This window comes from Lipophrys pholis (assembly GCF_963383615.2).
Source record: "Lipophrys pholis genome assembly, chromosome: 3".
NCBI classification, from domain to species: Eukaryota; Metazoa; Chordata; class Actinopteri; order Blenniiformes; family Blenniidae; genus Lipophrys; species Lipophrys pholis.
In genome coordinates this window covers 22,133,464-22,160,533 of record NC_137627.1, presented here as the reverse complement: position 1 = coordinate 22,160,533, position 27,070 = coordinate 22,133,464, and the positions used below count along the sequence as shown (strand labels likewise).

The 27,070-nt window shown below is 41.7% G+C and overlaps 1 protein-coding gene across 2 annotated transcripts in view; it reads left to right on the top strand.

Annotated features, from left to right (window-relative positions):
• Positions 1-6,353: 6,353 nt before the first annotated feature.
• The window catches only part of axl (AXL receptor tyrosine kinase), a 39,998-nt gene continuing 19,281 nt past the window's right edge, over positions 6,354-27,070 (top strand). Inside the window, exons 1-7 of one of the 2 annotated variants that reach the window (XM_080459578.1) lie at positions 6,354-6,944; positions 12,059-12,269; positions 12,566-12,666; positions 12,775-12,957; positions 17,935-18,015; positions 18,445-18,560; positions 20,834-21,029. In XM_080459578.1, coding sequence (XP_080315704.1) covers positions 6,797-6,944; positions 12,059-12,269; positions 12,566-12,666; positions 12,775-12,957; positions 17,935-18,015; positions 18,445-18,560; positions 20,834-21,029 — 1,036 coding nt within the window. In that variant the 5' untranslated portion in view covers positions 6,354-6,796. The remainder of the gene's footprint in view (positions 6,945-12,058; positions 12,270-12,565; positions 12,667-12,774; positions 12,958-17,934; positions 18,016-18,444; positions 18,561-20,833; positions 21,030-27,070) is intronic. The other variant, XM_080459579.1, reaches the window with a different exon arrangement.

Below are 27,070 nucleotides of genomic sequence, written 5' to 3'. Positions count from 1 at the left end.
GAATGGAATTGGAGCTGCCCCTGCTTATGTACACATAAATATCATACGAGCATAAGAGGCCCAAATAATCATGACAGCGATGGATTATTCTCACCAGGAAGAGCTTGTGATTTTCATCACCGCCTGTCGAGCCAAAGTGTTCAGCATGCCTACAGAAACTGAGATAAAGCAAGATTAGATTAGATGAAACATTGCTTCTGAAGGTGAGTAACTGACTAGAATGTCAGATATTGAATAAGATAAAAAAAATAAAAGAGTAAAGTGAGCAGATGAAAAGTCAGTTTTAGAGATGCAGGTGGATTAGTTGGAGTTGGATTAGTTAAGACCAAACTGCCCTTGTCATATTTGAGTCGTGGCTGGTGGGCACAAAGAAGCTGAATTTTTCGGTTGTGCACATGGATGGGATTATCCGAGGGCTGAATGAACCGCTTGTTAGCCACAGTTCATTGTGCAGGGGGTGAAAAAGATTGTCCAGGACTGTGTCCAGACTGTCCAGACTGTCCAGGCCCTGTTCCACCCGACTGGGCTTTCCTAAACTCACCCACCAGTCTCAAAGTGTCCTGGTCCTCATAGACTGGCAGAAGGTGTTGAGAAGCCCACCACAGATATCAAACAATCCAAGAAGCTGTCGCTTTCTGTACCTCTGAGCCCACCCAGCCTCACGTTCAGGAAGATTAAGACAGAGGGATTATTTCTCCTGCACAGCTGGAAGCCTGTTGCAGCGGATAGCCCCATCTGTGCAGCCCCCATCTGGTTTGCACAGATTATAATCTGTGCAGACCAGCTTCCTCCGATATATTAACTGCTTCTCAGTGAGATTAAACGTGACTCATTGTGTCATCCCGTGTTTGTTTAACACTATTTGGATAGCATTATGTAACAGGGGGGATCTTGGAGGGAAGCTGCCAGGCCTCAATCAAACAGTGGCGATATATTCAAAGTTAAGTGGCCTGTGAGGTCGGCGCGACCGGAACCTGAGCACATTGAGGAGGGTCCAGCGGGTCAATGAAATGTAGTCAGCTGGATCAAACACCTTAAAGGAGCACACTGGCACAATGAAATTGCATCAATAAAACACAATGTGATGAATTTAATTTAATTTAATTTAATTTAATTTAATTTAATTTAATTTAATTTAATTTAATTTAATTTAATTTAATTTAATTTAATTTAATTTAATTTAATTTAATTTAATTTAATCACATGATATCTCTTTAAATATCTAGGGCTGTTTTTCCTGCCTCATATCTTTAATTGGTAAACCCAGAACGAATACCTTCAAAGAAAATCAAGACATGTGAGTTTACCGCAGAAGTCAGAATGAAAACATTTGCCATTTTAAATTCATCCGGAAGACGGTAGAAACAGGCCAGTCCAGCTCTGATGCTGTGAAAAAGTCCTTCGAGGACATGGTTTCTTCAGGGTTCAACACATTATTACAAAATCCCTCCCAAATAAAATCTCAACTAAAAGAAGCCACTGACGGCAGGACTTGCTGATTCTCTTCAGTAGAAAGGAATCTTGCCACCCGAGGAGTTGTAAATGCTGCCTCATCTCTTCTATATCGACTTTAGAGCTGTTTGAATTGAAGACATAGATATGAACATTGATGTACGACACCTCAAACTTAAAGGCCGTTTGTTCTTCATTTGACACGACATTTATTCCCGGTGATAAGCTCTGCGTTTAGAGTTTATGACCAATCATAAAACATTATTTCAGAGTTATAACGGAAAACCAGGTTATAATAGTACAAAGACGGTTTCCTTATCTGACAGATATACATCTGAACTCTGCACACATAAAAGAGGATGCCACTTGAGGACAAGAAGTGTTTTTTAAAGCTCAATCCAGACGTTTAGCTTTTCTTATGAATTTGTATTTACGAACTTTGTCTTCATTATGCACAGAGTGTCTGGAGTTTGCATGTTCTCTCATTGTGTGTATTCCAAAAACATTCTTTAAAGATCAACTGCTGTTTCGTATGTGGGTCTGTGTTTGCCCTGTGATGAACCGGTGACCTGTGCAGGTGTGACCTGTTGTCTGCATCAGGTCCTCTACCCTGCAACAATAACTTTGATAAAACCATAAAAGATGGATGCATTATTATAATATATCAATATTACATTTATTTCTTTATCTTAAGTTTCTATCTCTGATCATGTCTTCCACTGTCTTATTTATTGTAAATACTTTATTCACGTCATAATTCCTCCTTTCAAAGCGTTTTCCATACTTCAAATTTAATTTATAAAAAAAAAAAAAGGTGCATTATTAAATTGTGTTGTTGTGTTAAATGTAAACAAAAGTAGAAAACAATGTACAAATGTCATGAACCCATATTCTATTCCTAACAGAACCTAAACAACTTATCTAACATTGAAACTAGGACATTTCATCATTTTACCATTGGGACATCACATCTCATGGAAAATATTAGAAATATTCAATATGACCATAGCAACTCAAGTACACTGCATCTGGGAAGTATTCACAGCGTTTCACTATTTCCACATTTTGCTTTGTTACAGCCTTGTTCCAAAATTGCTCAAATAAATTTTTTTCCAAAATTCTACACACAACAGCCCATAACGACAACGTGAAAAAAGTTTTGTCGCTAATTTTTTAAAAATAAGAAACTAATCGCATGTACATATGTGTTCACAGCTTTTGCACAATACTTTGTTGATGCACCTTTGGCAGAAATTACAGCTTCAAGTCATTTTTGAATATGATGCCACAAGCTTGGTCAACCTATCTTTGGGTCCATTCCTCTTTGCAGCGACTTTCAAGTTCCATCAGGTTAGATGGGAAGCGTCGCTGCGCAGCCATTTTCAGATCTCTCCAGAGATATTCAATCAGATTCAAGTGTGGGCCCTGGCGGGACTACTCTCAGACATTCAGAGTTGTCCTGAAACCTCCCTTGATATCTTGGCTGTGTGCTTTGGGTCGTTGTCCTGCTGAAAGATGACCGGACGCCTCAACCGGAGGTTCATAGCTCTCTGGAGCAGGTTTTCATCCAGGATGTCCCTGTACATTGCTGCATTCATCTTTCCCTCGATCCTCACTAGTCTCCCAGTTCCTGCCGCTGAAAAACATCTCCACAGCATGATGCTGCCGCCACCGTGCTTCACTGTAGGGATGGTATTGGCCTGGTGGTGAGCAGCACCTGGTTTTCTCCAAAACGTGATCCCTGGCAATGACACAGGAATCAGGAGCACTGGAAGGAAATCCCTGTACTCACTGGGAGAACATGAAACAAACACAGAAAGAACACAAGCTTGGACTCAAACCAGGGCTTTCTCACTGTGAGATGACAGAGCTACCCACTGTATCTTAAAAATAATATCGCAATATGTAATAACTCGGCAGTAAATATCAACACAGTGACTGTAACGGATCATTTTCAGTCACATCCTTCAACCTCTTCCACAGTGGAGTTTTATTTATGAGCAGCCTTGCATTCAGAAGATATAACGGAAAGCACAATATTAACCAGATGATTTGTTAAGCTTCAGGTCATGAGATTGAGATTAAAGTGTCACATGCACAACTGAAAATAATGGGGTGAAAAAAACCCAGAGAGAATAGAATAAAACATATTTATTTTTGCTTTAAGCATACCGAATGTGTATCTACATTATTTTGGTAACATAAAATGTCCACATACGTCTCAATAATAGTGTCTCGAGAACAACTCCAGAGTATTTTCGTGGTGTGTGTCCTGTGCTGCCAGCAGGGGGCAGGAGAGGCTTTGCCTTCATGCAGGCTCAGGTCATCGCAGGGTCTCTGCAGGTTGTTTATCTTTGGCTGTCTCCAACCTGCCACGGAAAAGAAGATGCCAATGAGAGAGAAGAGTTTAGCTGGTTGATAGCATCATTGGGTGTATGGGAGTGCAGGAGGAAGCCGCTTCTCAAGTCTTATAGCCGAAAGACGCTTTGCAAAATAACAAACAGGCTGTTTTTTTTTTTTCAGAGCATCCAAGATCATGAAGCTATTTTATACTTACTGTTATATATATTTTTTTCTTTGCATGTGATTTCATCCTACTAAATCCACTTGATCTTAATCTAAAAAATGGAATCAAGCGTTGTGGCTCGTGATGTGGATTGAACCTGAACACAGGAGCCCATCCCCCTTTAAAACCCAAACATTCACTCCTTCCAGACCCATCCAGCCCCCAAAACGTTGTGTTTTTGAGTAGAACTCCCCTCTTTCTTGTACAGGACCCCTTCCGTGACCCTCCCTCCCTCCCTCTCTCCCTCCCTCCCCGTGTCTCTGTGCTTCTATCCGGGAGCAGTGAGAGCACCATTGCTCAAGCTCCTATTGAAAAGACAAGCATATACAATGGGGTCTTTCTCAGTCTCTCTCTGTCTCCATTAAAGACCCTGGGAACGCAACACCGTCCACAGACCCACTCTTAAAGGGCCAGTGGGACCAAAGTCTCCACAACCTGTGTTTCTGCTCCTCCCATCGTTTTCATGGGGGGGAAAAAAAAAAAAAAGAAGAAGCAGAAATATTCACAGCAAATCCATTATTCATGAATGGTATGTGAACTGCTGAGAGCTTTCGAAGAGCAAGTGAGCGAGCGCCTGCCTCACCTCTGTCCAAACAAACACCTCAGACATCACAGTCCACGACAAACAGTCCTGCAGAGATGGGAATCAGGGGCAGACAATTTTTATTTAGACTACAGCTGATGATGCTGCAGACTGTTTGGCCTGAACCTGTAAGTTCAAACAAATCCCCAGCCGACATCTCCATCATATGATTCCGTAGACATGATAGAGGTGCAGTAGCACATGCCAACAGAAATGTGGAGATAATTGTCACGCAAAAAGTTGCACTGAAATCACACAGTGGGTTATGTTAAATATTCCATCATGTATAGTATTCTGCAATAACTCATTGGCTTGTTTGTCTCTACATGCATTTGTGTATGTATAATGTGTCTTCTGTCTTATTTCTATAATGAAATATTTTTGTAGTTTATTTACAAAATCAAAATGAAACAATAAAAACAGCTCTTCAAAATAGTTTGGTTCCCTTCTGCTCCCATCCTTATACTGTATGTTGTAGAAGTAATTGTACCTTGTCTCTCATCATCATCATCATCATCATCATCATCATCATCATCATCATCATCATCATCATCATCATCAAGTAGACATTATTATTATTATTATTATTATTATTATTATTATTATTATTATTATTATTATTATCTAATTTTATTTATTTATTTGTTTAAATTTCTACTTATTGATCACACGTTTCCCCTGATTGTCATTTATTTGCATGTTCAATCTTCACCCATGTTGTTGTCGGCTCTGTTGTTGTTGTTGTTGGAAATTGATTGGTTTTGTAATACTGACTGTCCACCCTTGGCTGCAGATGTTTAAGGGTTACAAACAAACGTATTCTTATGATTGCTGCACTTTCATCATGCTTTGCAACTAAATTTACATGAAGTTCATTACAAACATCATCCTGTTGAGGCAGAAATCATTGTTCATTGATGTATTCATTAATTCTTGCTTGCATTTCCTTCGTTTTCTTCATTCTTCATTCTTCTTCTTCTTCTTCTTCTTCTTCTTCTTCTTCTTCTTCTTCTTCTTCTTATTATTATTATTATCATTATTATTATTATTATTATTATTATTATTATTATTATTATTATTATTATTATTATTATCATCATCATCATCATCATCATATAATGTTGTACTTAAAACATGTACAAACATGTGTGGCGGGAATGAGGTACGATAGCTTGTGAAACTGGGCATTATGTTGGTAACAATAGGTCACAATAGGTCAGGTTAGGTTACTTTTTGCTCAAGAGGTAGAGTTACAGTAGAAAAGAAAAGGCATTTGTCTCTACTGTCAAGTTTCAAGCCCAATAATATGAAGACATAATGCATTTATGTCCTCATATGATGGTGACAATTTACAAAAAAATGAATATATATGATAATTTATGTGATTATCCTGAAATTTAAGAAGAATAGAATGTGGATAACTTTTTAATAACTTAAATAGAGGTATTTTTAAGGTGTTTGTTCTGTTTACGTTGACTTTATCAAGCACGTTGTTGTGGATCCGCGCGTAAAAACGCGCACCACTGCGTTGGATAGAATGTTTCATGCGGAAAAAGCCGCTTGATTTAGCGCGCTGTTGACAACTCGCGGGGATCCGTGAGTAATTAAAAAAGGCGAAATGGGGTGATTGTGCAGAGACAATCAGCATGCCGCGGGGTTTCTTCTCTCACATCCTCTGAGAAACGGAGGGAGAAGGAGGAGGAGGAGGAGGAGGAGGAGGAGGAGGAGGAGGAGAAAGAAAAAAGTTGAGTTGAGGAATTTGAATCCTGTTTGAATGGAGAGAGAGAGAGAGAGAGAGAGAGAGAGAAAAGAAAGCCAGGGGAGAATGTCTGAAGGAGTCTGAGAGAGAACCGGTGGGCAGGCGAGAGGCTCGGGACCGCGGACTACAGGGAAGAAGGTTTTAAAAATACTCCTTGTGGTGCCAGAAATAGACTCGAGTCTCAACCGGAAAGTCTGGGTCCCTTTGTTTTTTTCTGTGCGCTCCTGGAAAGTTTGGATACAACCTGCTGCGGGTGGAATCAACTAAAACAACAGCGTGAAGAGGAAAAGAAACGCTGAGATTTTCTTCTTTATAAAGGGGAAGTGAAAGGACGGGATCTGGTTCCTCATCTGTGGATCGTCACTTTTCTTTTTTCTCTTTTCGGGGAGCGTTCTCAGATCACCACTTTGGATCAGTCAGCTGCTGAGATGCGGTGATGGAGTTGCCCGTTTTTCTTTTGAAACTCATTCCCAGAGGTGATCTCGTCTCCAGAGAAGCCATGAGCGGGTTTAAATGTTCCCTGTTGGTGCTCACCTTGGCTTTCTCTTCGGTTTGGCACCCGGCGGCTGCAGGCGCGCTGTCAGGTAAGACGACGCAGCGTTTCATCCAATCTGACTCCCGTTTGTTGACTTCATTGCGAGGAAAAACGGGCTAATGGGCAAATTAGCCCTGCCTGCTTTTCTGCTTCTAGCTCGTTAAATCAATTTGCTTTTTGGGGTTGGCGAGTGCAAACCACAGCTGCAACATCTGTGCAACACTAATAAAACTCAGCTCTAAAACCAAGGTGATCAAAGAAAGCGCATGAAAAGATTAGTCTTACAGATTCAGCTCACCCCTGCTCAGAATTTAACCCTTTAAATAAGAACTTTTGAGGATCTTAGTAGATTTAGTTGTGGCACTCTGCACTTGCTCATGGGCACTGGTGGTAACATCTTCAAATGGGGGGTGGGGGGGTGCGGGGGGTCAACATTTTTGTTTTGGGGTGGTATTCACCCATCATCCAGCATGTTTCTTTTCTTTAGATGTAAACCTTTTGTGAAGAAATCATCATGAAGGAGCAATTAGAGGAGAATAAAACTGTAGAATCCCGGGTGTAACAGGTGCAACCATTACAAGCTATATACACAACCACAATTATGTTCAAAGCAACAATATTATCTGCTATTATGAATATATATTAGAAAGCCTAGCATCCGACTGAATAATAAAACACATGTATTTTAAAAACTGAATTGACAGCTTTATGTGAGGAAATTTTAATTATAAAAAAAACAAAGAACTATGGAATTTAGAAAACATAGGTGTTGCAGTTGCAATACTTACAAACAGCACAATATAAAAGCCTCGCTTGTCCATTTGTCTGACAACTGTAATTCAAATAAATGATCACCACTTGAAATGAGACTTGACTTGTGACACTCAAGTTCCCAACTGGATCCACAGTGACCTCAGAGCCAGTCAATAAGATGATTATCCATTTGTTTATTTGAAGTTTCACTCACTTAGGTGTTAAGCGATGCATTGTGGTGAAAATGTTCATCCTGTCAATCAATCTGCTCCCTGCCAATCACTGTGTTTTGCTGGTTAAAGGGTAATAAGAGGAGGGATCTTGCCACAAAACGTGACTCCAGTGGAGGTACCTTTTGTTACAACAGCATTTCAATGATGCTCACCCAGAGTTTCATTTTTAAAGGTGTTTTTGCTTCAAAGTGGCTGAAACACCAAAGCCCTTCGAGGTGGCGTCAATCAATGTGCTTCCAGTGTGTGAGAGTTTTCCCGGAAATTTAACGGGTATACTTTGACCTTTATTGTGAAGGCTTAAAGGTGAGTCTTGCGGAGAACTGTGCCAAAGGCAGGACTGCAGTGTTTTACAATATCAGGTGCTGCATGAATCCTTGTTGCTAAAATCTTAACTGTTGCTTGGGAAGTCGTCCAGACCAGGATTCCCACCAGTGGAAGGCATTTCCAGAACATTGTGGAATTCGAGAGATGCTTCAGATTGCAAGGCGGGTAAAAATTCGAGAGTGTAAAAATAAACCTTTGCTGGGAAGTGAGACAGTGTCGAGAAAATTCATTGTGCAAGCATGCTTGTTTATTCTCTGTATGAACATGTGAAGGGTAAAACTCAAAATTTTACATTTTCCAACAAAGGCATTGGGGTGGAAACCTGTCCAGCAGTGCCCCCCCCCCCACACACACACACACCCTCTCCTCTGGGAAAACAAATAACTTTCGCCCCACTGTATATGACTTGAGGAAATGAGGATCTTAAACTTTATTATGATCTCAAAACAACTATTTGGGTCAAGTCTGGGGCATCTTTCATCTATTAGTGGTCTATTAGAACCTTCCCCAACAAAGAAAGTAGCTCTTTCCAGTATATTCTGTAATTCTGGTCTGATAATAAATGTAGTTGGTAACGATTTGAAGCCATCAGCTACTTCAGCTACTGTAGGAAAACATGTCATCCCGATCGGGGGCCTCCACCTGTCAGCTCATGTGTTTTGACCATTATGGTCACGCTGTCTCTCTCGGAGCTGAACCTTTGGCCCTCGGGAGATGTACAACCACGAGGGACGTAGGATTACTCGCCGCCGATGTGATTTACAAGCTCAGACTGACTGTGTCTGAGCAGAATTCTTCCCGATGTCTCAGTTCCTCTTTGGATGTAGGGATGGCCGAGGCCCAAGAGTGAAGGATGGGGGGGGGGGGGTTCGGTAAGGGCGGTGGGTGGGGGCGAATGCTTTGGTTTGTGAGTCAGAGCCGGTCTGAGTCAGAGTGGAGCGGAGGGAAATGATGGATGGATTAAGGGGGCAAGAGTGGAGGGGAAAGAGTTTGGAGGGGAGGTGGCAAAATGTGTAGCGATGAATCCGAAGAATGGCATGAAAAGGAGAAAAGGGCAAAGGCGCTGCGAGTGAATGGAGGGGCTGAATTGGGGAGCGCAAGAAAAGCCAGAAAGATAAAGGAGGGAGTGAAAGGAGGATAAATGCTCAGACTGTGCTGGGTATTTTTGGTATGTGCACGTCCACTGACATTTTAACATCTGAACATTTTCATCGAGCGAGTAGGAGGAGAGGGTGGAAGGAGAGAGATCACGAAAAAAGTGCTGGACGTCAAGGGAATTCAAGGGACAAAGGGGAGGAGATGGAGTAGTTAGACACGAATAAATCACCTCGGACAGGCCACACACACACACACACACACACACACACACACACACACACACACACACACACACACACACACACACACACACACACACACACACACACACACACACACACACACACACACACACACACACACACATGCATATATAAACACACACATACACTGACAGAGAGTTTGCCCATGGCCTCCTCTCTCCGTCTACTGCCTCCTCATAAAAGGTTTACAAGCTTATTATTAGATGAATGCAGCGAGAAGTTACTGAGACAGAAAGTAGGGCTGGCATTGTTCAGTGTGGCACCGAAAAATAACAAAGTCAGGGTCACGCAGATTCTTGAAAGAGCTCAGCCAAGCTTAGAAATAAAGGGAGGACTGACTTTTAACGCCAAAAAGCGCACAGGGAGAGAGAGAGAGAGAGAGAGGGAGAGAGAGGCGGTGGAGTCGGCGGGCCTCCTCTACTCCCCGAATGTGCCTCCTGGATATCATGTTGTGTGTGGGTGTGTTTGCAAGTGCATTAATATCAGGATATGTTATATTTAGGAGTACAAACAAGCTTATTTTTAAAAGTTGAAAGCCTTTTTTCAGGAGCTGGTTGTTTATGCTGTCTGACATCGTTTGCCAGAGACTTATTGGAGGTCACAAGTGAGGGGGTTGAAGGTCGAAGGTTGACCGTGAAAGAGCTAAAAAAGAAAAAAGAAAAAAAGAAAAAAAAAGGCGGGTTGACAAGCTTGAGAAAGTCTTTCTGGGCATCACTCGGTGAATCAAGCATGATTTATTCTCAAACCATAAAAAGAGTTTGTGCTTTTCACCTTTTACGTGTTTCATTATGAAAAAGGTGTAGTTGCACCTTTTTTTTTTTCTTTCTTTAACAGATCCATGCCTGGCTTTTCTATTTGGGGGGTGTGGAGCAGTTGTTTCCAGCATTTATTTTCCTTTGAGACCCTTCAGTTTGCATCTAAGAAAGGCTGTAGACCCTCTCTCTGCTCCCTGATTAGTCGGAACATCACAGTGAAGCCAAGCATTGGAGGACAGGTCTACTTTATACATGTTATGTTGAAGACTTAGGTGGTTCCTGCAGCAGAGCTTGACGTCAGTGTGGAAATAGGCTCATGCTATGATCACAGTCATATCTTTCATACCCAACCCTCGACATCATCCTAAATGGCTCCCACATCTGTGATTGTTTAAACAATAATACAATTTAAAAAAAAAACATCCAGAAAGTTTATTCCAAACATTTATGACATGACTGTTTGCATAGCTATGTGGGGACGTTGCACCGACCGTCAGACGACTTGGCAGATGACCTGCAGGCCCCGTCGTAGCTGTTTGTGCGAGAAACTGATTATAGCGAGGTTCAGTTTGCGTTGAGCTCCGTCGTGTCCTCTGAACAGAACAGCCTTTGTCCCGGTATCAGCCCTGCTCCTCCCAGGTCTTTCGCTCTATCAGCCGAGAACACAAGATAAACTGCCCACGGGGAGGCAGATAAACTTCCCTTCACCTGCTGCTGTCACGTCTGGATTAAACCAGGTCTGGTCAACGTAAACGAACCCAACCAAGGGAAGCTTTCAGACAAGGAATGAGGATTAATTCAGATTAATAAGGAAACTTCAGTGACACTTCTGGTTATTATTACTTGACAGTGATCCTGAGGGACCCAGGTTTGAATCCCGGAGGTGTTGTTGGTAGAAGTTGCAATGACTTGATCACTTGATAAGTGAAGAGTAGTAAAGAGTTATAGATATGTCACTACTATTGTTACAAGCAATAATTTCTCAGTTGATTTTTTACAAGTCTATTCCAGACATTTACATATATAACAACTATCATTTCATAACTTTTCCCCTGGTTGTATTATTGTCGCAGCTTTAATAACAGCATATTTTTGATAAATATCAATGAATTAAACATTATTTGAAACTTTCTTATCAAAAAAATTAAAAGACTACTAATGATCTGTACTTAAGTAGACGTATTGACACTGAAAGTACTGATTTACCGTCTTTACTAAGGTCAAAAATGTAGAAAAATGCAGCTGTTAGTGGCTTTGATCCTTTTCACTGTAACTTTTAATTTTCATCATTGAGGTTAAAACAATTATTCAGTCAGTTTGAAGAGAGTAAGGAGGAGAAAGTACAGATATTTCATACCTGAAAAAAATGTACTTTAGTTCAGTAATGGAGTGCATGTCACCTCTGATTCAAAGTAACCATAGTTTTGTTTTTTCAGGATTCAAGCCACTTTTATACTGAATCAATACAGACTAACCTCATATTCACCTGTGCAGCTGCTTCAAAAAAGATTATTAAGGCTAATTTTGTTTTCACTAAACAGTTTTAACATTTAAAAAAAAGATTTCAAACATCCTTTGTCTTTAGATTTAGAAACATGTTAATTAATAATATCGCGGTCGGAAGCCTACACACACATGGAAACTCCAGCCAACAGCGTGATTATCGGTTCATGCATTTAAACGTCAAATAACAATAACAACGTCTTTCCCTCTGCTGTACTTCGTCCTCCATCCCAGATTTGGAGTTTGAACGCAGTCCTGCCACGGTCATCTCTTCGCTGGGTAAACCTGTCACCATGCACTGCGCCCTGAAGGGCACCGGGGGCGAGGAGGAGGACCCCCCCGACGTGATCTGGCTGAGGGACGGCGAGCCGCTTCAGTATGCAGACACCAACCAGTTTCAAGTCCACACCGGCAGCAACAGCTGGAAGATCATGAGTACACTCAGGTAGGAACCAGTTTGAGGCTTTCAAGAGGATGTATTGAGATACAGCCACATCCCACATGAAAATGTGACTTTGGAATTAATCACATGATCCAAGGAAATTCACGTGCAGCGCAATACCTCAACTTTTATTTTGTCCATTGTTATTGAATATTGCCTTTTTCACTTTCCCCAACGTTCTTCGCTGACTACTTTGACAATTCTAAGTTACTAAAAGAAGGTAATCCAGACCTGTGTCTCTCTCTGCCTCCTTGTTGGTCAATCACTGAAACAATCCCTCTTTGTATTCACATATCCAGGATCGAGAAGGTCCAGCTCCCTGACATGGGCTCCTACCGATGTGCGGTATTGTCACAAAACCACCAGACCGTATCTGAGGAGGGAAGCATTCAGCTGGAAGGTGAGTTTCATCTTTTTTCAGCTGAAGCTACAAGTTCCACCTCAGGACAACAGCTATATTTTACCTGGTAATCGGTAAAGATCCTGATTGAGATCATTCCCTTCTCAGGCCTCCCTCATTTCTCCATGGAGCCCCAGCACATGTCTGTGGTGGCCAACGTCTCCCTGAGCCTGAGCTGTGTGGCTCACGGTCCTCCGGAGCCGGTCCGGGTCATCTGGCTGCAGGACGGGGTTCCTCTCAACTCCCTGATGGACGCCGTGGCCCTTTCACCCTCCAGACTCAACCTCACAGGTATCGCCTGTCACTCCGCGTGACCTCAGTGCTCCACAGCACATGTAGGAAACCTGGACCTCGTAAAACATGTCGACACCTCCAGGAAGCAGGTTAGATTTATTAGTCCATGAAATATGAAAGATAAACTCACAATCACTACATGTTGGAAGACCTGAGAAATACCTGTATGAATTGTACACTGTTACTGGTAAATGACTTGTTTTAAAAGAAAAAAGGCTGTTTTAAGAGTCAGTAAAGGCCTGGTGCAGAGCTCGACAATCTGATTTCCTCAGGGAGATTGTTTTGATTTGTGGACCACAGTTGTTAAGTTTCCTGCAGTCTGGATGCGATTACAACTTGACTCTCCTACAACGGGCCTGATTTAGTAAGATCCTGCATAAAGTTTGATAAGTGTCACATCCATGCAGATAGATTGAGCTTTACATGCTACACACTAAGAATATCATGACATGCATGTGAGAGCTGAGACCGCTTTATGCACACAAATGTGGGATTGGGGTGGTTATCAAACTCAATGCTGTGTTGTAAATTTGGAATGACTTTGGAAAAGCAGTCTAAGAGATAATCTGTCGCAAAGTCCAAATTTGAGACACAGACAATACCTTAAAAATCTTAAGAACATGAAACAAAAACAACCTAAAAAGGCTCCTCGGCCACCAACAGTTTACGTTCTGTGGGACTTTGAGCCGATGTTGAGGAGCTCAGGTCACTAACAGGAATGTAACGAGATCAGATATGAAACCTGCTGGACATTCAGAGACAGCTTTAATGGTTCTCATTGACATCCAAATATCAAATCTGAAATGTACAGATACGCAATAAAGAACAGCGAAACAGGAGTGATATGTTCTTCATTCCCGTAAGAGGTGTGTCTGCTGTTTTTGAACCGACTGTAGCTAATAAGAGACTTCCAGCAATCAGGGTGGGATGTAATTAAAGACTGTGTGCTGATCTGGACAACATTAGTGGACATACTTAAACAGGAGCTTAGATCAAACCATCACATCTTTCAATTTTGGTCTGATGTGAGTCTGTGTTGGTCTGCAGGGTGTTACTGTGTCACCCAGTTATTTCTGCAGGAATTGAATATTTTGACATGATCAGTATTAGGTGGGTTAGGATAGGCAAAAGGTTGTGTCATCAACATAAGAAGAAAAGATTATGACGTGTCTGAACCCAGAGCTAACATGTGCAAAGAAAAACTGAGAAACACAAGATAAGGACAAATCAAAGCTGAAAGCAAATCTTCACAGATGTTTAGTGGTTATCATAAAATGGTCTCGCTTTAACAGAAAAGGTAATAAAACCCAATCGAAATTATTGATGATTTCAGGCAATTAATTACTGAATTCATGCGGGTGGAGACAACGGTTGGTGACCCCAGGTAGGAAAATTCTTAACTCACTTTTCCAAATCTTTGCTTTTGATCTAATCGACTTGGACACACTCCAAATAGTGCACAGCAACTGTATTCTCTGTTTGAAAGACGTTCAAAGCCCCCCCTTCATGGCCTAAACAAAACCAGCAAATAAGCAACCTCCCCTGGGAGAGCTTGTTTGGCCCGGTGCCAGCGGATCCATTGAAGTCAAGCCTTGTGGTTGTGTGGTTAAAAGCAGAGCAGCCAGCACAAGAGGGACAATTGGGAGATGGAAAATTGATGCGCAGAGGACATAAAGACATAAAAGGAGGGAGGAGAGAGAGGAGAAGGGCTCTGTGGCCGCTTGAATGCAAACCGCAGCTGCCTGCCAAATAACTGGCCTGCGTTGGGGCCAGTGGTGATGGGAAGGGGGGGGGCAAAAAACAGGGCTGATTCAGAAGGATGTGGAGGGAAGGCTAGGCAGCCACTCCAGTTTGGTGCAAAGATCTAACTTGACTCATCAGAGGAGGCTGCCTGGTGCTGAACATGACCTGTTTGACGGTAACCCACACTCATACCTCAGGAATGGGCAGCTGCTCCGCGGACCGCCGGTCCAAACCCCAGCAACCGTGGCTCATCCTTTCTAAAGGCTTGACACTGTAGAAGTCTTTACTGGCAGCTGGATGGTAGTCAGTAAATTAAAAAAATGTCTGCTGCTTCATTACCATAGCTTTTTATGCAGAATTATCATTTTATTTCGAGGAGCTGAGCTCTATACCATTTTGCTTGTTTTTGTTATGTCCTCCCTTGCAGAAAGAAGGGCTAAGTTTGAACAAGCAGAAGACTTTTTTCTTGCAGTTTCGACCAGTTGGATTAAAATCTCAGAGTTTTACACCTGTCTTTATACAGTTCGAACAGTTTATTTCCAACCTTTTATTCCTTGAAATCAACCTCTAAGAAAGGCTCCAGACAATCTCTGATTCACCATAACATCACAGTGAAACCAAACTCTCGCAGACACGCCCACTTTCACCAACATACAAAAGATCTGAGGCCTTTAAAATGAAAGCAATATACAGTTTTACATGTAACCTTTACACTTGAGAAATCATCCGTTTGAAGGCTTTTTAAGTACTTTTAATGTGTATAAAATCACGTCAAGTCTGCTTTATGTTCATTCTCCAATATGTGCAATACATACAGACAATTGACAACATTTCTATAGTATGAAAAACCACAAATACAAGGTGGAAAAAAGAGAGACAAGACAAGAGACAGAATAGTTATTGGTTTAGTGCGAACAGCTTCTGGACTGCTCCAATCTGAAAGTGCAGAGCACATAATAGTTCCTGAAGTGGATCAATAGGGAGGTTTTTTATTTTGTTCAATTACAACTAAATATGATTATTAGCAACCAAAGATGTGTTGTGGTTAGCACTTTAACATACAGGGAGAAGACCCGGGTTTGATTTGTTAGTTGGTGACTCAACGTTGCCTATAGGTGTCAATGTGTGTTTGATTGTGTCTCTGTGTTTGATCTGTGACAAACTGGAGAACTGTCCACAGTGTGACCTGCCTTGTGCTCCAGCTTCCCAAGACTTTGATTATGCAGGTGTAGAAACCCTTTTACTCCTATCCTGTTTCTGATTTAACTTCAAAAACACTCAATGATGTTGAAGAACTGCCAGATATTGAATGTTAAAGCGATTTGGAAACAAAATAGACAAAACATTGAATCATTGCACATTTCTGAGCGACAAAATCAAAATAAATCAATTTACAAGCTTCTTCACTGCATAAAAGCTCTGTGTGTCACACGTCTTTGACACATTTCAAATGTACAGTAAATGTCAGTCATGTAACGAGTCCTGCTGCATCACTCCCTGATATTAACAGTGTTTGGTCAACATCATGAGTTTCTACCGACTGACCAGCGATGACCCTTTCCGCTGTCTTGTGGTCTGCTGATGGGGAAGGAACAGAGAGGGGCGAGTGGTGCAATCTCCAAGTGGTCTGATGACGATCTTTTCATTCGCCCACACAGCCAGTGGTCATCCCTCACCCGTCCCTCTCTCACAACCCCTCGGCGAGTCGCCGTACCCCCTGTTCTCTTTCCGGCCGCGGCACAATGGAGGCTTGGTGCCATCGGCGCGGCAGGACAGCACACTGCTCCGTTCTGTGAGCCTCAGTTTGTGGCTGATTGGCAATGTTGGGATGTTAGATAACGCTGATAAAACTTGAATGTCACATGTTGCTGTGTGTGTGTGTGTGTGTGTGTGTGTGTGTGTGTGTGTGTGTGTGTGTGTGTGTGTGTGTGTGTGCCAGTGTTGGGTCGAGGAATGTTTCAAGTGTGTGAGCACGCTGTGAGTCACTCAGTCAGAGGACTCATTTTCTGTTGAATGTCAGTGTGTGTCACAGTGTTTTGCCCCTTTCAGAGGAGCCCCAGCCCTCCACAAGACTGCTGCTCAGTCTTTTTACACCTAGACCTCAGCCCACTCGTCCTATTTGTTCTCAAATCTGCACACTGTGAAAAAAAGAAGGAAAAAAAAAATCCAGCCTCAGCATTACCAACCAGCTGCAGAACCCGGATTGTGCAGCTTTAGACCCAGTAGGTTTGAAATGTTTGTGTTGAACAGTGAGTTTGGAGTAGGTCATGAAGTTAGGTTGGACTCTCTGGTGAAGTGAATGTTGAAATCAAGACAATTGTGGATGAGATTTGTTTGTTTAAACAATCGGATGAGAAGTGACCTTGTTTACAGCGCTACAAAACAGTGGCTCCTGACCTTGCACCAAAACAGAACCATTATGCAATTTATTTTTAGCCTCTTCTGGCGAAAAAAAATAAGATAGTTTGTATGAGTTTTGGGTGAAATTCCTACACATTAAAAAAATCCATGCATTGTGGGCGTTTGACTTTATATTTGTTTTCTGAAATCCACAGCAGAAAAAGACAATTTTGATATGAAATGAAATAAAAAATTAACAGTTTAGTATGTATGTGTCCTTCCTCAGCGTAATCTTTTCAGGCTTTTACAAGCTGCAGCTACATGTCATCATTATTAATAGTAGACCAGAGAATTCCACTATTAACACTAACTCTACCAGAATCAGAAGACAGATCGAAGAGTTGTTGTGATACGTCAAGGTGAAAACATCGCCTTTAACCATCTGGACTTTGGGACCTACTCTGATTATCTGGCTGTAGAATTGTCAAAGAACAAGTGAGTGATTGGTCCCAAAGGAAGCCGAACACCTTGCGTTAGTGAGAGTGTGTCAATGTAATAAAACGGTGTGAAGAGCTTTGATCCTGCTGATGCGTGAAAATGTACCATACAAGTAAAGACCATTCAGCAAATTTTTTGCAGCTCTGATTTTGATTGAAAGGACGTTGGTTTACTAAAAGATGCGTTTTATTTAGTTTTCTACACAATGGTGCTTTTATACGAACATCTTGCTTCCTCACTCAGCGTGACTTTACAGGAACTCTCCAACATCACTCTGTTCATTCTGCAACTTTCACAAGGCTACTCAGCATGCTGAGCAAGCACTTTTTGTTTGACCAGGAGAGGAAACGTTTCCCCCTTTTTCACATGTGCATGTTTAATCTTCACATCCAGGTCTGAACAGGACCAGCACCTTCTCTTGTGAAGCCCATAACCGCAAGGGGGTGGCTACGTCGGGATCTGGGACCATCACTGGTAAGCCTCACACTTCAACCATAGGTATATTTTCGGACTAATTCTTGTAATAGCATAAACACCTTGCTTTTGCTTTAACATCTTCTACACACAATGTGTGCATCTGATTGATGCATTTCCCATTAGAATATGAACGAAAGTGAAAAAACTGTGCTTGAACGTCAGCACTGTACACAGGAAACTACTGTAAATAACACTATGTATTTTGAAACAAGCACCCAATATGGTCCAGTGAGTCATGTTTAGTCTACTTTTTTGGGACATCAACAATGTGTTATATATACACCTCTTAAAATATCTGATTGTATGATTGAAAGTAGCAACTATTTAAATGTTCAGATTACACATATTTCAGCGAGACGGGCGAAAACGTATCCCCTTCTCATTGTAATAATCCCTTATTCTCACTCTATCTGTGTCTCTCTGCAGTGCTGCCATCCCAGCCTCAGCATGTGCGAGCTGTAGAAGCCACTCAGACGTCACTTCGTATATCGTGGCTGCCTGGCTTTGGAGGCGACTACCCTTTAATCCGCTGCTCTGTTCAGGTGAGGCAACGTTTGAATAGGAGGAATGCCACAACTAACTCTGAACACTATCCCCACACAATGGCTGCAAACCGCTTGTTAAACAAGCCCATCGTTCACCTCCTCTTCGCAGGACCAATTGTGCAGCCTTGCCTAGTTCCCAAACCTAATTTCGAAGAAAAGGAGGCTTGCATTTCTATTCTTCCCTTAACTCATCTTGCACCCCTCCCTGTTTTTTTTTTTAATCCATGTACCAATGGCTCAGGTTTCACTCTGGGAAAGTGGGTCCTCCTGGACCGGGCTAGTGTAGCTTGACTCGCTCTCTCTCTGTCAGTGTCTCTCTGCCACTATCCTGCTTTGTGGCGGCCGCAGCTCCGAGCTGAGGGGAGGAACTTTCTTCTCCTGGAAAAAGGCAGCAGTGCAGCACCACCCCTAAACGTCTGGTTCTAATAAAGCTGCCCCCTCATACCTCTCGCTGACCCCCCCCCCCCCCCCCCCCCCCCCCCCCCCCCCCCCGCCTTCCCTTTTACCCCTTTGCCCTCACAGGGGAACAAGAAAAGGGGCCTGCTTCAGCAGAATGGGGTAAAAAAAAAAATCTGATTTACATTGTGTAAGCAAAGACAAACACGAAAAAGTGAGAGCGCCGTGCTCCAGGAATAGCTCTGTGGGGGAAAAAAGCGATGACTGAAGAGAGGAAAGAGAGAAAGACAACATTAGAGAAAGACAGTTGAAGGCAACAGGAAGAGGCCGTGACAGCAGGTATCGCTGCTCTGAGCCACACAAAGGGAATGTAGCCTGAACAGTGACTCAGCGCTGAGCTGTACTATTAGATTAAACACACTTGTTTTACAGGCTAAACAGTGATTCACCGCGCTTTTTCCTGTCTCTCTCTCTCTCTCTCTCTCTCTCTCTCTCTCTCTCTCTCTCTCTCTCTCTCTCTCTCTCTCTCTCTCTCTCTCACACACTCTTCATTCATAGCGCTGCAGAGCTCCTCCAATCACGCCACTCAACTCACACCACAACGTTAAAGTACAGAAACGAAAGAAAAAACAAAAACAGTTATTGGTGAAACTGTGGAGCTGCTCAGTGCTGAAGTGTTTAACACCTCACGGTGAGAGTATTCCCGGTTTAAGTCCAGGATTGTGGGCCTTTTCTTTTTTTTCTTTTTCTTTTTTTTTCGGTAGAGTTTGCCTGTTTTCCATAAGCACTCATTGGTTTTCTCACATTGTCCAAAAACATACATTTGAGGTTGAACGGTGACTCTAAATCTGACCGTAGTCAGCAGGGGTCTTCTCCAGTGATCCTAAATTTGATAATGTGATATGAAAGATGTTTCTAAACACGTAATCATACAATGTTTATGGATATCATATTTTAAACGTACTTTCAGCTCTGAAGAATAAAGCCCACCCGGTCATGTGCTGCCTGCTTGATAAACAGCAAAACAATGAACTGCACCAGCAACTTTCATGTGGTTTTGAGATTGCTGTAATAAAGGCTTTCTTTTTTTTTTTTTTTTTCCCTACCTTGTGTTCCTCTTTAAACATGTTTACCACAGGGAGGCTTTTTGCAGAGGCAGCAGGTTTCTGCCCGTAATTTTCGGTTGGTGGGTTTTTCTTTCGGTGCACCTTGCTGGGTGGTGGGTCACGTTCAAAAGAGCAGCCAAGCACATTTTACACCTTTTTTGGATATTAGACCCTAATGGCTCCCCCTTCCTCCCTCCCTCCTTCGCTCCCTCCCTCCAACTACCACCAGGAACAGCAGCAATGCTAACCCTGAGTCCTCTCTTTCTCGTTTCAACTTAGATAATTTATATTGCGCCAATTCCAACAAAGGCACCTTAAGTTTTATGTTGGCTTCTGGAAGCAACCCGCTATATTAATCCAGGCACTAATCGTATAATGGAATACTAACTTTATACCGCCTTTAAAATATAGAGAAAAAGCCTATCAAGTCCATATGAGCCCCACTTTTGATGGTTTAGAGGGAAAAACACGATTTTAACAAGATTAATCCTTCATGAGAACCAGAACACACCTGCATGAAAGTAGACAGAGAGGGAAAGTACAGATGAGAAGAATCGCATGTCATTGTGAGATATAGAGAGATTGCTATTGGTCTTAAACCTACAGCAGCTTAACTAAGTAAATGGTCAAGCTTTTTGTCGCCTCTCCTCCAGGACGACACCCAATATGTTCCAAAACAATATATATCCCATCGCTGAACTTCAAAATAAAACTTCAGTGGTGGAAGACGCCGTGATAACCTGACGTTAATTCTCTGGACGCTCCCAGGCCAAGCGTTCTGGAGAGGCCTTCGCAGCGGGTCCAGACACCGTGATCCACCACCAGAATGTGAACATCCCGCCAGCCAGCCACCTCATCGGGGACCTGGAGGCCCACAGCCTCTACGCCGTGAGGGTGGCCTGCCACAGCAGCCAGGGACCCTCCGACTGGTCGCCCTGGGTGGAGCTACGCACCACAGAGGGAGGTGAGTCGGCCCAGCCCAGAGATGTTCCAGTGTGTGTGTGTGTGTGTACATGTGCATGTGTGATGAGTTCCTCAGAAGTGTGTCGAGGTCAGGGTTGTGTTATCTGGTTACTGATTGAGCTCTGAGCCTCGTCTGTTCATGCAACCACTCCAGGACATAAACAAAAGTCCTCCATGGTGAGCCGGTGCAACACTGCTGCTTTCATGGTGTTTCATTCATGACAGGAATCATTTTTTATCAGAGACTTTTGTTACAGAGGTGCTGCTCTGGTTTACACATCAACATAATCTGTGCCTGTTTCTACATTTGAATTTGCTGTATAAATGTACAGTATCTGCTCATATTCTCATACCAAACACTATTCTAGTTTAACATGTTTGCTAAACTATATGTACAGTTTAAAATCGTCCGTGTATTATTCTGGCATTGTATTACTGCTACAGGATCATAAACTACAGTGTGACTACTACAAATTAACGTGTTTTACACTGGTATCAGTTTTGTAAAATTAATTAGTTTGTAATTTAGTTACCATATTCGCTTGAATATTTCTGGCTTGATCATATTGTTGCAATAATTTAATCAATACTCATAAAAGCATTTTTTTTTTCATCGTATTTCTTTTATAAAAGGAACTGGTTTGGGCTCTGCATGTCTGAATTTCTCTTTTAAAAACATTGCAAACAGACTCACAATATAAACTGAACTATTAGATGGGTTTTTCCTCCATCAGTTAAAAAATTAAGGGTATCGGTGATGTAAATAAATGTAAGCATAATGCGCACTTTTTTTTTCTGGGGCATATTCTGTGATTCAAAACCATTTTAACGAACTAGAAACTTAGGTTACAAACTACTTTTAAATAAAAGTATTTCACTGAAGTCTGCCGCGGAATGGTGATTCTATAACTGCTCTTTTATTCATATTTGATCATAATAATTTCACACAGCATTTCATTAAGTTTAAGGCTAAAAATAGATAATGTTTTGGTAAATTCAACGTGTGGAGGCCATGGGGGGGTTCGATGTTGGAGACGTTTTACATAGCAGAGCTCAGAAACCACAGCAATGATGCTTTTTGTCCATTTTCAATTCAATTCAACTTTATTTACATAGCGATATATATAACACATTCATTTCTTGGTGTTTTTTTACAGAGAAAAACCCAACAGAAAGTGTCATCTCTTTAAATGTATATAGCTGGTACTCTTTTATTTCATTCTTGTCTTTGTATCCACACTTTTTCTCCATCTTTCATATCTTAAGTTGAGTTTCTTCAAACTGATGTCGCTCGCTTTAAGTTTACATTTTTTTTACAGAATGTCAAATCTATTGATGTGCATTTGAAAAGGCCCTCTCAACTTAAGACAATATTCAATTACACAGCAAAACAACAGTAGATTAATTAGATTTTAATCCCAGAACATTATTTAGAGCATAGCACTGATTTAGATCATTTTTCTGATTACAGTATAGCAGGTGGTTTTGAACACTATGAGCTCTGGTGGTGGTGAAAAAAACTGGAGTCAACCGAGTATTTAGGTATTTTTGTTCTAGTTTTAGCACATTCCTTGCTTGTCAGTCTGATTTTGAGTGAGTCTTAACTTATTGGGAACACGCTGTAAGATAACAAGCCGTCGGGGAATCAAGTTGCAGAGCTCCGTTAGTCATAATATGCCTTCCTGTGCCCCTTAAGCTCTGTCTGTGTTTATGAACGATACCAGATGTGAGTGACTGTACCTCTGCAAAGCCCATTTCAAATGTAAACTCCTGAGGTGGAAGGCTGACTGGTACTGAGGGGACAGAGGAGGAGGAGGAGGAGGAGGAGACGGGGAGAACGGAGGGCGGACGTTAAACTGTCCTGAAAGGCTTCAGTTAGGATCGCGGCGCTCCGTCCAAACTGTAACGCTGCCGCTGAGTGCAAGTTTAAACTGAGGTGGGATTTTCCATGCCAGCTCATGCTGTCTCCATCCCCGAATGAATAGAAGTGGAAATAGCGTATGCTAAGAGGAGAGATAGGCCACAGGAGGGACGATTGGGGCTTTCCACGATGAACACTGCTCACCAAAACACTTCGACGCAGCATTTCTCAATTTCTTAAGCAGGAGAAGAAAAACAGAGAAGCAGTTTTTCTTCAAGTGACAGCTGCAGTCACGGATTTCAGTTCTTCATTCTTTAAAAGTCTTGAGTTTTGTTTCATTTCAGTTGAAAAAAAAGTGGGAAAATGCATATTATATAATTACCTTGAGCCCAATATTGTTTCTGCTTTCTGCGCTTGTCCCAGTGAGTCATGGCCTGATGATATTCAGCTGGTGGTCAAATGCAGTTCATGATAGAATAAAGGAAAGTGCAGCCAGATAGTTTTTCTCTTCTTTAATTCTCCCTTGTTGCAGTTTCCTGCTTGTCTTGTGTAGCTTTGCGTCTTTATTCTTGTCATGTCTGGCACTCATTTCGTCTTGTCTTTTCTGGTTTATCTCCTCTTGTCTTACCTTGCATTGCTTTATGTTGTCTTGTCTTGTCTTTCTGGTCTTTCCTAGCCCCAGCTAAATCACTTAAATAGATGTCTGTTTTGTTATACTTCTGATTTAATGACAACTCAGTAGTTATTCTTTGATAGCATGTATTCATAATTATTGAAAAAAATAATGTCATTAAACATTAAATAGCATTAATTTACTTAACATCAACTTACAAAACTTTCTTTTTAACAGTATTGATTCTGTTTTGCTTCGGATGACCATTGTTTATCCTCGTGAGTCATGGATCACAAAGAAACTGAAGATAATATTGAGCTTGTGCTGGATCATGATGGAATAAAAAAGGAGAGGTACAATTGTTCCAATGCAGCCATATTTTCCACTTCTGTAATCCTCCCATAAGACTCTTTTGTTCGACCTGAGATCTTTCTGCTGTCTTTCTTTGTAATGCTTTATCTCTAACATTTCACTTTTCCCATTTTTCCTCCATCTTTCATATCCACAGTTGGACATGACTAGTTTGAAGTCACTTTCTTGTCAAGATAACAGAAGTATTGGTTCAAAATGTAAATTATCTATGTCAATCAATCATTTTAAAAAAGCAAAAGTTGTCTTTACCATCAACCAAGCATGGATGAAACAGAATAATGTGATTTTATTACAGTCTGTTGGGATTTGTGACAGCTGAAGGTCATCTAATCCCAGCATGGGGATAATATATCAGTGATTAGTTGATGTGCCACAACATCAGATGAGGTGATTTTCTCCATGACACGACAAGACCTCAGAAAGACACACAACAAATCCCAACAGTGACACTTTCACCGGACAGATTAGAAGTATAGTTTAAAAAAAAAAAAAAAAGCTAAGTCAAGTGAAAAAAAGTTGAGCTTCGAAATAATTTAACAAATTAAAACAGTAACGAATAGAACCAAAAGAAAAAAGTCAAAGCCACACCTACTAATATGTTTTGTCTCAGATTGAAACTATAGTCTTACACAATAGGTGAACATGAACATCCAGGTCATTTTATAGCATTGAACCAACAAATACAAGTGTTCTAATTGTACATGAACATAATGTACGGGCCTGGTCACAACATGACATAACAACATGAAGACCGTTCGATTCTGGGTCGAGTCTCTTTCTGCAAAGAGTTTTTTTCTGTTCCTGTCTGGGTTTTTTCAAAGTTCCTCCCAAAATTCAAAGGCAGCCTGGTTGGTCAGTTAGAAACTGTGGATTACATGAAGAGGCTTGTTGGTAGCCTGCCCATTGTGAAAGGCTCCAATGGAGAATGGATGGATAGTTGATATATACTGTAATTGTGCTTTAGAAGTAGAAGGAAAGAAAACATTATAATTTGTCAGCCTCAGATTTCTTTCCTGTGCGCTGCATGAATACAAATGAATGTAAATAAGAATATTCTGGTATTGTAACATCTCAGTTTTTTTTTTTATTGATAATCTCTTTTCCTTCCTCAAATCTCACGGACATTGCTGTCCTTGCATCCTTGCAAAAGTTTTTTTTTTTTCTGAAATGAGGCTTCAGCTTTAATGCTTTCATCTCTCATTTTTCCCTCCTATGTTTTGACCTCAGATGACCTGTGATTGCTCCTCCCAGAGCACACAGCAAGGCACTGTGGGAAAGAAACACACCAAAAAAGTGGTTTGACGACTGGAGAACAGAGAAACGGGAGAAGGGGTGCTTTGAGAAAACACTAATTTTGCCATTTTCCCAAAGCCCACTATTTTCCCTGGAGGACGAGAGCGAGGGTGGAGTGCGGAGGTGGGGGGGTGGGAGGTCTGCTCGGTGGGAGAGGAAGTGAAACGACCCTCGTCACCCTGCTAATTCTAAAGCTGCAGTGCGATTATGTTTTTTTCATATCCATTCTGCAAGTACATTTTCCTCTTCCACACATGCGTCATTTAAAATACAAACCAGTTTCTGTCATAGGAAAAAATGTGAGTGTGTGTGTGTGTGTGTGTGTGTGTGACTGTTTTTCTTTTGTGTGTTCACTGTGGTAGCGGACCCCTGTTCAGGGTGTACCCTGCTATTTATCCACAAGTCATCTGGGTTTGGGTCCAACACCCCGAGACCCTTGCTGGATAGAGTGGATGGATGACTCAGTCTCTCTTCCCTTTCAGAGAAACCAGAATTAATAACAGCACACAGATTCAACGTGAATTGCACTGGAAGTGAGTCACAATGACGTGGCTCAGCAGACACACAAATCTCACATTTAATCCTGTTTAATACTATCAGCAGCAAAAAAAAAAACCCACAAGCATTACATGACACTTTTCCCAAAACAGAAAACAGTTGGGTTCGCTATGAAATTGAAACAAGATGGATATCCTTCTACTTTGGGACATTTTTTTTGATGACACTAACATTCGTGTCCCGAGTGATCTGAAAAACATGTTCCTCATGTAACTGTTTGTTTTCCTTCATGGGGAATAGGCTCCGTATTGCAGGGTTAAAAGTCAGCTTCTGGCTTAACGGGGTTTCTTTTCCATGGACATGTTGACGTGCATAGAGGCAAACCAGACTGAGAGCGTGAAAAAAAAAAGGAAAGGAGCTTAAAGAAAATGGGAAAAGAGTCACATCCCCTCCTCCATCCTCCGTGTTTAAATTCTTCCAAATGTGGTTATTTGACACTTCTTTCTTTTCTTTTTGAGGCAACGCCCAGTTGGATGTGATACAGTAGTGCGCAATGGATACAGATGTTAACCTCTCCTGTTGTGAACAAATTGTGGAACAAGTGTTTGTTTCTCAGCCTTTTACGAGGAAAACAAAGAAACAGCATGGAGCTCTTTTTAATGACATTTCACAAAGCAATGCTGTACACTTTACGTTTTCTTTTTTTTTCCCGAAACCTTCCAAATTTTGCAACCATTTTTTTTTTTTTTTTTTTTTTTTTTCCAGTGACTTTGTTTTTCCCCCACATAGCTTTGCGTCAGCAGCTACACGGCTCCGTTCCCTTGAATTTGTAGCCTCATGAGAAGAAAGAGAAGCATTGCCACAGAGAGGGCATCGAGGGAGAAGAGAACTTGGAGAGTGGAGTCAAGTTGGATGGCATTACGAAAGGAGAGAAGGATGAGAAGAGGGTGACAAAGGCAGAGACACTGTGGTGCTGGCAGCTGAAAGGTGGGAGGGTGTAGGCAGAGGAGTGATGGAGGATAGGTGGAGCCGAACGGCCCGAGCGAACTTGACTTGGAGGTTGTTTTTGTTGCCGCTGGCAGGCAGAACGGCGACCACATGTGGAAACAATCACCCGCCAAACGCTTCCTGATAACATCATGCACAGGCTGGGCCATGTTTCCCAAACTCACAGCGACTTTGCTGGTGTGTGTGTGTGTGTGTGTGTGTGTGTGTGTGTGTGTGTGTGTGTGTGTGTGTGTGTGTGTGTGTGTGTGTGTGTGTGTGTGTGTGTTGTCCAGGTAGTCTGTGTGACTTTCAAGAGCCTTTATAGAGTAAGAAGAAAAAATAGATTAAATAAGCTTTTACTACAATGAACACAAGTCTTCTGTTTTTTTCATATGGATAGGTATGTGAGCAGCAATCT